This window comes from Perognathus longimembris, chromosome 8, assembly GCF_023159225.1.
Source record: "Perognathus longimembris pacificus isolate PPM17 chromosome 8, ASM2315922v1, whole genome shotgun sequence".
Taxonomy (NCBI): domain Eukaryota; kingdom Metazoa; phylum Chordata; class Mammalia; order Rodentia; family Heteromyidae; genus Perognathus; species Perognathus longimembris.
This window is the reverse complement of record NC_063168.1, coordinates 25882500-25895717: the sequence shown is the minus strand read 5'-3', so window position 1 is coordinate 25895717 and position 13218 is coordinate 25882500. Positions and strand designations below refer to the sequence as shown.

Genomic DNA, 13218 nt, shown 5'->3' with positions numbered 1-13218 from the left:
GAACTTTGAGTAAATCCAAACATTACAGCACCAGTGACTCACTCCTTTAATCATTCCTGTAATCCTGTAGCTACTTGGAAACTGGCATATGATGATAACAGTTCAAAACTAGCTCTAGCAGGAAAGTCTTTGAGGCTCTTATCTTCTATTAATCACAGAAAAAGCCAGAAATGAAGCTGTGGCTCCAGTGGGATAGTGCTAGCCTTGAGCAAACGAGTTCAGGGGCAGCACCCGGGCCCAGAGTTCAAGGCCCAGAGCCAGTTTTTTAAAAATTGAAATAATTTTCATGGAAAAAATAAGACATTTACTTCTTTCACCTTCTATTCAACTGTTACTTATTGACCAACTGTCTTTTGAAAAACAGCACATTATAGGACATATTTCTTAATAATGATAGGAAAGTGGATGAGCAATTTTTACTCTCTTCATTTTGTTGTATTTTCCAAATGGTCTGTGATAAACATCCACTCGCTTTTTAAAGACAATAAGAACATATCCTGGAAATAATATTTTGGTTCTCTTGAGGTAAACATAGTGGTCATACCCAGGATTTTGCCTTGTAGAGCCCAAGTAAAAGTGTGTGATTTGTTGCACCTAATATTTAAGTTCCGGTTTTTAACTTTCAAAGTAATTCTGAAGACTTAAATACCACCCAATGTAACAAAATGGAAAATTGTGTAAAATAATAATAAGCAAAGGACCAAAATTAAAAGGCAGTAAAATGGAATGGCAATATAATGTCTCAAAGTGTTAGTATTACTAGTCTTTATTCTGTGAAGAACTTTAACAAATTCAGATTCTATAGGACTTCAGAAAGATCCCTAGTTATAAGTTGGGGAGACATAAAGAGAGAAGTGACATGCTGGACAGAGCACCTCAAGATTTAGACTTCTTGCAAGAAGCAGGTCCTGATTCAGCAGGCCCTGAGTGGGACACACACCTGCCTCTCTGGGCTGTACCATCGTGAGGCTGCTGGGAATAGCAAGGTGCTAGCCTGTAAGATGATCCCTGGTAAGAGAGAGAGAGAGAGAGAGAGAGAGAGAGAGAGAGAGAGAGAGAGAGAGAGAGAGAGAGAGAGAGAGAGAGAAAGAAAAGAGCAGAGCAGAGGAGAGGGAGGGAGGGAGGGAGGGAAGGAGGGAAGAAGGAAGGAAAAAAGAAGGAAGGAAGGAAGGAAGGAAGGAAGGAAGGAAGGAAGGAAGGAAGGAAGGAAGGAAGGAAGAGAGGGAGGGAGGGGGGAGAGAGAGAGGAGAGGAGAGGAGAGGAGAGGAGAGGAGGGAGGGAGGGAGGGAAAGAAAATAGAAATAGAGGGAGGGAAAGGAGAGAAAGAAAACAGAAAGGAAATGCAAGATGAAATGGATCTCTGCAAGGACTCTAAACTTTTGATTTATTTGTTTACTCTGTGTGTGTGCACATACATGCACAGGCACACATGTGTGTGCCAGTCCTGGGGCTTGAATTCAGGGTGTGGAGACTGTCCCTGTGCTTTTGGGTTGAAGACTAGTGCACTATCACTTGAGTCACAGCTCCATTTCCAACTTTTTGGAAGTCTAATGGACTTCCCTTCCCTAGGGTGGCTTCAAACCATGATCCTCAGATCTCAGCCTCCTGAGTAGCTAGGATTACAGGCTTGAACCACCAGTGCCCAGCATTTATTTGCTCTTAAGAACAAAACCTTAGAACTGGCCAAAGGCTTGTTCTGAGACCCCAAGATACCAACTCCTTGTTCAGCTGCTGACTAAGCAAACAGCAAGGGAAAGCACAGCTTCCTTCTAGAAGCTATCTAGGATTGCAGCACATCCTCCCTGAAGCTGGACAAGCCAGTGAGGTACAGGGTACCAGCAGCTACTGATGGGTACCAGAGTCAGAGGCGACCCACACATCACCTGGAAGTCCTGAGGCTTGTCTGACAGCAGCTTTCTGGATGTGGGCACACTTCTCTTTCTTTTGCTTCCAGGGTGGTAGGGGGGAGGATGGGAAGGTGGTTTCTTGGGGGTGGTAGGAGCTCCAGGGCCTGGAGCTCCACTCTGATCCAGGAACGGCTCTGCCTCATCTCCCGTGAGCCCCTGGTCCTCAGTGTCTTCCTCTCCTGCTGTGTCTGGGAGAGAGGACAGGGCCCTCATGAGTGCTGCATCCCTCTGTTACTGCCTTCAGACTCAGTCTTACCCAAGGAGGCCCGCCCTCCCATCTTCTCCCTCCCGCACCTCCCCCCCCCCCCCGCCCCAGTGAGCCAGGATGGATGAAGCAAAGAGAAGGGCAGCTCTGGCCGCTGGCACTTGAAGATAGTCAGTCCAGTTAGTCAGGAAGAAGACAGAATGGCCCTGGCCCTCCCACTGCCAGCCCTGCAGGATGAATCCTTCTAGCCACCAAGTGACATGGCGGCAAGTGAGACGGTTACAGATAAGGTCAGGGATCATGTCGGTCCTGGACGTGTCTCACCCGTGGGAGCTGGCCACTTCTTTCCAGAGTATCTCGTGTCCACGGTGCTGTCACTGAGCAAGGACCAAGTCTCGGCCCGGCTCTGTCCCCCACCTGGCATGTGAGCAGGGCACAGCCCCAGGAGGAGGGACAGGAGGCAGCTGGAGTGAAGGATGTCCACCCACTGCACCCTCACTCTCAACTCCTGCTTCCCCTGCCCATTCAGCCTGGTGCGAAGCTTAGAACTAGCTGCCATGTCTAAAGGTGAAAGGGTGGTCTCACCAGTGCCCAGGCAGGACTGGGCGCCTCCCCTGATTGGCCCATCCCTAACTCTATCAGACTCACCTCACGGTAGACCCAGAGTACTTGTGACTGGTCTTCCATCCTCCCTTCTTCCTCCTCTGAGCTTAGTTAGCCAAGATAGGCAAGGGACACACTCAAGGCAGGGGCTTCTCAGGGCTTCCTGTCATGTTACTTCTAGCCTTTCTTCACCATGGGAGAAACTCTAGAACTTCCTCTACAGGCAAACACTCACTGCCTCATTTGTGTAGCTTTCTCCTTCACCCAGCAGACTGGACCGCACAGAGGTCATACCATCTTCCACACCGAGGTCACTACTGGCAAGCCAGACACCCTGACCATCCTAACTTCCCAAATCAATAGTTGTAAGTGAAGGGTGGGGCAGACACTGGATTTAGCTAATTCAGTACAAATCACTTCACACAGGCCCAGAGAAGGAGGCTGGCTAGCCCAAAGGCACACAGCTACCCAATGACAACGGCCAGACTGGAATTCATGTTTCGTAATTTTAGCCCAGGGTTCTTTCAAAGAAAACCTAGCTCTCTTGTCACAAAGGAAGGCTTAAGTGATGCTGGGTAGCAGGACAGGGAAGTGGGCGGGGCCTCGGGTATCACCTAAGGCAACCTCATGCTGTCATTTCTGTTATACCCATCTTAGAGCTGTGTAGCCAAGAGCCCAGACCCTCGATGAGCTGATAGGTCTAAAGAGCATCCTCCACACCATTTCGCAAAGAAAGTATGCCCACATGGCAGAAGCGGCTCTCAGAACTCTCCATCCACCCAAATCCTCTCCTCTCCCTGCTTGGACAGACTCCAACAGTGAGGCTAGAGGCCTCCCTACAGCCCCGGCCCCTGCCATGCTAGAGGTGGGTTCCTCACCAGCCACCAAGTCCATGTCAGGCAATGTGGGAGAGGGCTCCAGAGGAACAGAGGGTGGAAACAGGGGCACAGCTCCGGGGAGTGGTGTGTAGGACACCTGCAGGACCAGCGAGGCCTGGAAGAGATGAGGGTGGGCAGTTGGTTAGTATGCTGGCCGGACCACAGCCTCCAGCATCCTTCCATTTCTTGCCTATTTCCCCCTGAAAAATACAGCTCTGACAAAAGTCTTGTATACAGGAGGCTGTAGCAAAGTCAACGTGGGGACCCACGCTCATAGTGAGGAAGTTATGGGCAGAATCTGGGGTCAAGTTCCACCACTCAGGAACAGTGTGACCTTGTGCAAGATCTGGAACCTCCCTGTGGCTCAGTTTCCTCATCTGTAAAATGACAACAGTGCCAGGCACCAATGGCTCACACCTATAATCCTAGTTACCAATAGACTAAGATCAGAGAATTAAGGTTTGGAGCGAGCCTGGGCAGATAAATCCATGAGACTCTATCCGCAAAGTGGATGTGTCACTCAAGTAGTAGAGAGCTAGCCTTGAGAGAAAAAGTCAAGCAAGGGTGTGAGGCCCTGAGTTCAAGCCCTTGCAGGGACTCCTGGGAGGCCTAGTCACACCATTCACATGGGCTCAGGAAGGCTGCTTGGGCTCCCATATTAAACTTCACCCTGAGCCTCTCCAGTTCACAGAAGTCCCTAAACCCAAGAAAAGACAGCCGCTCATGCCTCACAGTCCCCGCCCAGCAGGGGTCTGGCTGGGCCTCTCTCTGGGCCATGGGACCCATAGGCCTTTTCTCATCCAAATAGTAAATACTCTATTTAAGAAAGTATTTTGGTACTTTTTTCTTTCTTTTTCTGTTTTTTGTTTGTCGTGGGGCTTGAACTCTGGGCCTGGGCGCTGTCCCTGAGCTCTTCAGCTCAAGGCTAGTGCTCTGCTCTACGCCACTTTCAGTTTTCTGGTGGTTAATTAGAAATAAGAGTCTCTCGGACTTTCCTGCCAGAGCTGGCTTTAAACCTCAATTCTCAGAACTCAGCCTCCTGAGTAGTTAGGATTACTGGCATGAGCCACCAGCGCCCAGAACTTTTGGTACTTTTAAGGATATGCTTTTGGTCAAAGTATATGCACATCTGGATATACATATACATTGTACAATTAATATATGTGAAAACAAAATAAAAATTAATAAAGTTTTGAAAGTATTAAACCCTAAGAAAGAAAAATAATGAAAAAGAAAAGACATTGCTCAAATCCCTCTACTCTTCACAGCCTCTCGGATCTTTTAGAACAATAGCAACAACTCTACAGATGCTTTTTTTCTACTTAGTGTAAAATAACAAGCATTCTTTCGGTCTGTTTTTTGTTTGTTCGTTTTGCCAGTCCTGGGGTTTGGACTCAGGGCCTGAATATTGTCCTGGCTTCTTTTTTCTCAAGGCTAGCATCCTACCTCTTGAGCCACAGCGCCACTTCTGGCTTTTTCTATATATGTGGTGCTGAGGAATTGAACCCAGGGCTTCATGAATGCAAGGCAAGCGCTCTACCACTAAGCCATATTCCCAGATCCCTGAAATGTCTTTTATAAATGTTTAATAATGTGTTTACTCTCAGTGGTTTTAACACAGAACACTGGACATCCCTACTGAGGAATAGTAAAAATATCTAGAGACTCCAGGGCAAGACTGAATGAAGGTTACCACTCTCATGGTTGCACTCTCCAAAATGGGGTCTGGGAAGGAACATCCAGGATAACAGAGGGGAGGAGCAGTGGCAAAGAGGACTCAGAACACTGAAGACAGAGACCAGAGACAAGTGACAGATTTAGAATCCCTCATCCAAGGCATGATGGGAACCAGTCCTGCAGCTGTGGGAACTACCACCAGGTGTCGCCACTTGAACAGCTAGGGTTGATCCTGTCCAGTCCTCTAAAGCCGAGAGGCCACTCCAGTGAGTCTGAAGCAAGCCTGGTTGTCCATATATTTATGTACTCATTCATTTTTATTTATTGCATGTCCTGGGGCTGGAACTCTGGGCCTGGGAGCTGTCCTTGAGCTTCTTTTGCCCAAGGCAAGTGCTCTACCACTTGAGCCACCACACCACTTCTGGCCTTTTTGAGTAGTTTGTTGGAAATAAGAGTCTCATGGAGTTTCCTTGTCCTGGCTGGCTTTGAACACGATCCTCAGACCTCAGCCTCCTGAGTAGTTAAGATTACTGGCACCCAGCAGTGTCTGTATTTTTTTTTTCCCAGTCCTGGCCCTTGGACTCAGGGCCTGAGCACTGTCCCTGGCTTCCTTTTGCTCAAGGATAGCACTCTGCCACTTGAGCTACAGCACCACTTCTGGCCATTTTCTATATATGTGGTACTTGGGAATTGAACCCAGGGCTTCATATATACGAAGCAAGCACTCTTGCCACTAGGCCATATTCCCAGCCCAGTGTCTGTATTTTTAACCACTGTTCTGGGTCGTTCCCTCACTTCTACAAAAGGCAAGTTGACCTCTTTGGAGAAATAAAGATTTGGTACAAGGTGAGTTTGGTTCATCTTCTTGTGCCAAATAGCAAGAAAGTGGTTGAGAAATAATAGAAATATCGGAAAGAATAAGAAACCAGTTTCCAGGGGCTCTGGCTGGACAAATGTGGGGCAATGTAAACATGAAAACTGATCATGACAATACAGATTAAAATAAAATAGAGCCAGGCACTGGTGGTTCATACCTATAATCAATCCTAGCTACTCAGAAGGCTGAGATCTGAGGATAACAGTTCAAAGCCAGCGAGGGTGGGAAAAAAGTTCATGAGACTCTTATCACCAATAAACTACCAAAATAATGCCAGATGTGGAGCTGTGGCTCAAGTGGTAGAGCACTAGCGTTAAACGAAAGCAAGAAAGCAAGCAAGCAAGAAAGAAAGAAAGAAAGAAAGAAAGAAAGAAAGAAAGAAAGAAAGAAAGAAAGAAAGAAAGAAAGAAAGAAAGAAAGAGTTCAGGGACAGCACCCAGGGCCTGAGTGCAAGCCCCAGGACAAGCACAAAATAAAATAAGACAAAACAGGATAAAATAGAAATAACTGAATTCATAATAAAGAGATGAGAAAGCTTACAGCTAAAAGTGGCCAACTGAATGCTAGCTGATTAATGCAAAAAATAAATATACAATGTCACCACTTAGAAACCATTAAAGTAGTAATCAATTCAATCAGCAAACAACAATGGATATTAAAACTTGTGGGAAAAGGTTGGATGAGGAACAGGATATTTACAGATATATGATGTGATTTCCCATAAGATCTTATTAGAAAAAGGGGTGAGCCAGGTAGGCATGATGGTGAGCTCCTGTAATCCCAGAATTCAGAAGGTTGAGGCAGGAAGATTGTGAATTTAAGTCCAGCTTGGGCTACAGAGTGAGACTCTGTCTCAACAATAAATAAATATGTAAATAAGTAAAAGAAAGTGAGATGGACATTGTTGTTGTTATATTCAACGGACTATGTGAAATTATGCCATTTTCTTTTGTCTTTCTTCCCCATGGTTTTACCCTTGAAGTCACTGTAACTGATTTTGGTGCCCTGGGTATATATGTTTTTTGTTGTTGTTGTTGTTTCGGTTTGGGGTTTTTGTTTTTTTTTTGCCAGTCCTGGGGGCATGGACTCAGGGCCTGAGCACTCACTGTCCCTGGCTTCTTTTTGCTCAAGGCTAACACTCTCTACCTCTTGAGCCACAGCACCACTTCTGGCTTTTTCTGTTTATGTGGTGCTCAGGAATCGAACCTGGGGCTTCATGCATGCTAGGCAAGCACTCTACCACTAAGCCACATTCCCAGCCCCTTGTATATATGTTTATCATAAGTAGGGAAAGGAAGGGGAACATCAAATGGAGAGACAAAGGGTAAAAGGCAAATCAATGCAACAGCAATACTTATAAAACTATATGCTGTAAACCAACTGTACAACTCAGGGAGGAGGGAGTTGGGGAAGAGGAAGGTGGGAGAAAAACGAGGGAGGAGGTAACACATTTGATAAGAAATGTACTCACTGCCTTACATATGAAACTGTAACCCCTCTGTACATTGCTTTGACAATAAATCAATTTTTTAAGAAGTGAGATGGAAGGCTGGGAATATGGCCTAGTGGAAGAGTGCCTCATATACATGAAGCCCTGGGTTCAATTCCTCAGCACCACATATATGGAAAAAGCCAGAAGTGGCGCTGTGGCTCAAGTGGTAGAGTGCTAGCCTTCAGCAAAAAGAAGCCAGGGACAGTGCTCAGGCCCTGAGTTCAAACTCCACGACTGGAAAAAAAAAAAAAAAAGCAAAAAAAGGGAGATGGATAAAGGATCACTGAGGAAATGCAGCAAATGCTAGTTGCGCCCCTGGTGGGTAAAATGTGAACAACCCATCACTTGTTAACCATTGGTTACATTCACACCAAAGATGCATAATCTAGACCTAAACACAAAGAAATATCAAACAAGCACAACTGAAAGCCATTCTATAAAATTACTGGCCCACATTTGCCAAAGTGACAATATTACAAGGTTATAAAGGTAAAAAAATAACCTGTACTATAAAGACACTGAAGAGACAGAACTATCTCAGCATGTGGTCCTTGCCCAACTCCTTTTGCAATAAGTAACACTCAAAAAAACTCGATGACTTGGATCAGAAGAAATTTATGCCATGTGCTTTCCTCATTTTGGAGTTCTTATGTGAGGGAACATCGTGTGTGTGTGTGTGTGTGTGTGTGTGTGTGCGTGTGCGTGCCCATGCACGCACTCACATGCACCAGTACTAGTGTACTGGACCCTGATCTCAGCACCTCTCTCTTTTTTGCTCAAGTTTTTTTTTGCTCAAAGCTGGCATTCTACCACTCCAGCCATACCTCCTTAAGACTTTAATTATTTTTGCCTAAAAAATTTAAAACAATTTTACAAATATAAAAAACTAAAATAAAATGCAGTATGTAATTCATCAGGAGATGAATAACATACTGTACATAATAGAAATGCAGTATGCCACTACCACTTGCACCAGTTCACCAATGTGAGATTGTACACAACACACTATTGACTGATGGAATGGAAGTTGACCAATCACAGCACTGTGTTATGTGTCCTGGGGACTGATTGGCTCAGTGACCATAGCATCCATCTGTTTGCTCTCCTGCACTGTGCCCATATGTTCAGCATCTCTCCTTGTCCACTCCACATCAATGTCGACTTTCTTCCTACAGAATGTGAACCATATGCTCAGGACCTTGGCCTAGAATCTCCAGCGGGATCCTCCTCAGGCCATCAAACTAGATACGCAGTCCCTCAAGTCTCCAGACCTTGCAACACTACGCAATTATTCTATAACATGACAATTATCAATCAACCATGTGTCCAATAAAACACATTGCCCAGAACATGGGTCACTTCAATAACCAAAATCAGCCATCTTGGGAGTCCACAGCTCCCAGGCTGAGAGGACTCGGAAAACAAAGGCAGAAGGAGAGAGCTACCAATTATGCAGCCAGGTTATGCAGTCAGTCTCAGGCCACATGTTATCTATCTGTCCATACTCAGCCCCAGCTCTTCAACACTGGCTTGACAAGCTCACGGTTGGAAAGCTGCAGTCCAGGAGGTAAGTGGCAAGCAGTAGGGCCCAACATGGACAGATAACATGTGGCCTGAGGCCTGGTTGCAGTTCCACATCCCACAACACACACCTTAGGAGTTCGTGGGCAAATGGCTACTGTGTTCCTGGATCCTTCACTTCTCCCTCAGATGCCTACCGCGGCTGCTGTAGGGTAGGATGGGATCCTCCATGCTAGAGCACTGGTTAGGTGAATCTTTGAAAGAAGCTCAGGGATTTTCCAGAGCAGTGTGCCTGCCATCCTCTGATCCCTATGTCCAATGTGCAGTGCCCTTGGCTCTCCCAACTCTCCATGTGTTCTTGTCACCTGGAGATTCCCTTTTTGATCTGACTCTGCCTTTTAAGGCTGAGGTGATATGACATAGTTTTGCCATGTGTTCAGTACTTAGCAAGCTGCTTTTAATATGCATTTTTATGTTTTTTCCTACATGTGTGCCCAGCACCCCTATTGACCTGGGGCACACAGCCCAGTGAGCCATAAATAAATAAGATATAAGTAAGCACATGTACCCTGAAGTCTAGCCTGAAGCAGAGCCTCCCGGACTCTCCCTATATCTTTTCCTCCACTCAGTCCTTTCTAGGTTTCTAAAAATCTCACAAACACCACCCCCCTCTCCCCTCTTCGCGGAGACCATGGCGCTCAACAAGAATCACTTGGAAGGCGGCGGAGTGATTGTCAACAACACTTAGAGCATCCTGATGTCCTATGACCACGTGGAACTAACATTCAATGAATGACATGAAGAACATACCAGAGGCTTTCAAAGGGACCAAGAAAGGCACCATCTACCTTACTCCTTACTGGATCATCTTTCTGTCCAAGGGGAAGGATGCCATGCAGCCCTTCATGATGCCGTTTTATCTGACGAAGGACTGTGAGATCAAGCAGCCTGTGTTTGGTGCAAACTACATCAAGGGAATGGTGAAGGCCGAAGCAGGAGGTGGCTGGGAAGGCTCCGCTTCCTACAAGTTGACCTTTACAACAGGGGGCGCCATCGAGTTTGGACAGCGGACGCTTTAGATGGCCTCTCAAGCTTCCCGAGGCGAAGCCCCCAATGGAGCCTATGGGTACCCTTACATGCCCAGCGGGGCCTATGTCCTTCCCCCACCAGTCGCCAATGGAATGTACCCCTGCCCTCCTGGCTACCCCTATCCACCGCCCCCACCTGAGTTCTACCCAGGGCCTCCCATGATGGATGGAGCCAGGGGCTACGTGCAGCCCCCGCCGCCGCCCTACCCCGGGCCCATGGAGCTTCCGGTCAGCGGCCCTGAGGTCCCCTCCACCCCGGCAGCCGAGGCCAAGGCCGCGGAAGCAGCTGCCAGCGCCTATTACAACCCCGGCAACCCACACAATGTCTACATGCCCACGAGCCAGCCTCCACCACCACCCTACTACCCCCCAGAAGATAAGAAAACGCAGTAGACCCCACCTGCCTCCCTGCCTCTCCCCCTGGGGCGGGGCGGAAAGGGGGCGTATGTAGGGTCTTGTTCTTCCCCCACCTAATCATAAACAGTTACCAGGAATGAGTGAGGTGGGAAGGGCGTGGCCCCCTGAACTCTAGAGGCGCACCCCAGCTTCCCAGGCTAGCTCGGCCCCTAGTGCTGCTTCCCCCTCGCTGTCTCGGGGGCTCCCGGGAGCAAGCGCTGTCCCCCAGTTCCTCTTTCACTCTGATAATCACAGCTCCACTAGCGCCTTCCCACGGAGGGACTCTCTGGCCACCTCCTCCACTGCAGTCCAACCCCTGGTGCCTCCCAGGCGACACGCGGCCAGCACTGACCCCCCAGACCCCGCCCCTCCTCCAGCCGGGCCCGGGCCTTCCTGCCTCCCGCGTGGATGGATTTGGGGAGCATCACCATGAGCTTCTGTGTGAGGAAGCCCTTTTGCCCCCCACCCCCACCCCTTGGAATGTCTCTAATTTGTTACCCCCCTTGGGTCTTCCCACGTCGAGGGGCTCCCTGAGGGGAGCTGTTCAGTGCATGTCTGGCCCACTATGCCAGTCAGACACTATGGGTGGGCTGTGAACAAGGGCTCTGGCCCTCGCGTCTCCAGAATCTGCTGCCAGCCCCTTGCCTGCCCTTCCTCAAAGCTTCATGCCCCCTGGATGCAGTGAGATCTGTTCCTGGACTGGCCACCAAATGAGGAGATGGTTATTTAAAGAGAATTCCCTATTTATTTGACAAAATCCAGTTAATATATTAATGTGAAATTAAAAATAAATAAATAAATAAATAAAAATCTCACAAGACCTATTCCTTCAGCAGGTTCCTTGGGTCCTTAGAAGCAATTTGAGCTACAGTCAAATGGAAGGTGACTGGCCATGTTCTGCTCAGTAGGCTCAGAAATTGGGGTATGAAAGTATCCAGTGGGAATCCTCAGATTTTTGTGGCTCTCTATCCCTTCCACACACAGGTGGGCTCTCAGTGCCATTCACTGTAACACAGTGGCCCAGGTCCCAGGCAGGAAGCTCCAGGCCAGCGGGTCTTAGATATGCCTGGGGCTGTGCTATGTCTTCAGTAGAAACTTAAAAAGATCTCTAGTCTCTGGACTAGAGTCTGGACCTGGACCTTCTCCACATCCTAGGCAGCAAGAGAGAAGAGCCTTGCATCTCCCCACCTTCCCCAGCACATGCTTGGCTCTCCCAGCAGGACCCGTCCCTTCTCTTCCACCCACCACCTCCTGACTCTCACCCACCCATTTTGGAGTCACATAAAGGATTGTCATGTACTGTAGGCACCCCAGGGCCCCAGGCCAGGCAGACAAGACAGTAGGCTCTTGGCTGATGAGCACGCAGCCAAGAGAGCTTGAGAGCATGGGAACAGGAGCAAGAAGAGGAGAGGTGACAGTAGCCAGCCTGCCACAGTCTTTTGAACAGCACCAAGGGGTGGAAAGATGGATGAGACTCTGAGCTTGGAGAAGAGCAGATGCAGGAAACACTAGTGTCACAGATGTGAAGTGGCAGACTTTGAAGTCAGGCCCCACTTTACCACGTGAACCCCACTTTACCACGTGAACCTGAGATAAGCAGGCCCTGTGAGCAAACCCAGGACAAGCTTATTAGGGCCCAGTCGGTCAAGAACTCTAACCACTGGGAATGCTTAACTCTTACTGCCCCCAGAATGCCTCGAGCCCTGAGCCAATCAGATTTGTACCTGTGTCCTAATCTTGCTTGCTTGAACACCTGATTGCTGTAACTTTGTTTTCTGCCTTTATAAGTCCTGTGTAATCACAGCTCGGGGCTTCCTCCTAACCTCTGCTGTGTCGGTGGGTAGGACGAGGCCCGAGTTGCAGCTCGCTTGAATAAAGCCTTGCCTTGCTTTTGCATTTCGGAACGTCTGAGTCTTGGTGGCCTTCTTGGTGGTCGTTTTGTGACTTGGCATAACAGATGCAAAGAGGGTGACAGCGGAGAGACATTGAGGTGTCACTCAACACAGAAGAACCCCTAATTTGGGCTTGGAGACCCTATACACTGCACAGAAGGCAGCCATATCCTGAAGGGCAATTAAAAAGCTCCAGGCAGATCCCAGCCCACAAGAGCCTCTCTCAGTGAATGCCTTCATGCCTATGGTTCTCTGTGGTGCTACTGGGGACCCACCTCAGAATCCCCACAGGGAGAGGGGGAGTTCCAGAAGCTCCTAGAAGCTGGGCACTGGAGGTTCATGCCTGTAATCCTAGCTATGCAGGAAGCTGAGAACTGAAGATCACAGTTCAAAGCCAGCCCAAGCAGAAAAGTTCATAGGACTCTTATCTACAATTAACCACCAGAAAACTGGAAGTGAGCTGTGGCTCAAAGTGGTAGAGTGCTAGCCTTAAGCAAAAAAGCTTAGAGACAGTGCCCAGGTCCTGAGTTCAAGGCCCACAGCCCAAAATAAAAAGCCCCTGGAATTCCCATAGTCTATAGGTAGTGTGAGAGACTGGAGAGTTCATAAAAGGGACCAGAAGCCAGGCGCCCATGGTTAACGCCTGTAATCCTAGCTACTCAGGTAGATGAGATCTGAGGAT

General features: G+C 48.2%; 1 protein-coding gene and 1 pseudogene across 23 annotated transcripts in view; one reads left to right on the top strand and one right to left on the bottom strand.

Annotated features, from left to right (window-relative positions):
• Positions 1-13218, bottom strand: part of Dysf (dysferlin) — a 200501-nt gene that overhangs the window by 141812 nt on the left and 45471 nt on the right. For 13 of the 22 annotated variants that reach the window (XM_048352710.1, XM_048352719.1, XM_048352716.1 and 10 more), the window contains 3 exons: positions 3594-3708; positions 2437-2529; positions 1884-2095 (listed from right to left, as the gene is read on the bottom strand). In XM_048352710.1, the coding sequence (XP_048208667.1) occupies positions 1884-2095; positions 2437-2529; positions 3594-3708 (420 nt within the window). The remainder of the gene's footprint in view (positions 1-1883; positions 2096-2436; positions 2530-3593; positions 3709-13218) is intronic. The other 9 variants (XM_048352717.1, XM_048352721.1, XM_048352727.1 and 6 more) reach the window with 1 other exon arrangement.
• On the top strand, positions 9852-10985 carry LOC125356320 (annotated as a pseudogene). Its single transcript, XR_007211868.1, has one exon. The product of XR_007211868.1 is annotated as a WW domain-binding protein 2-like (transcript).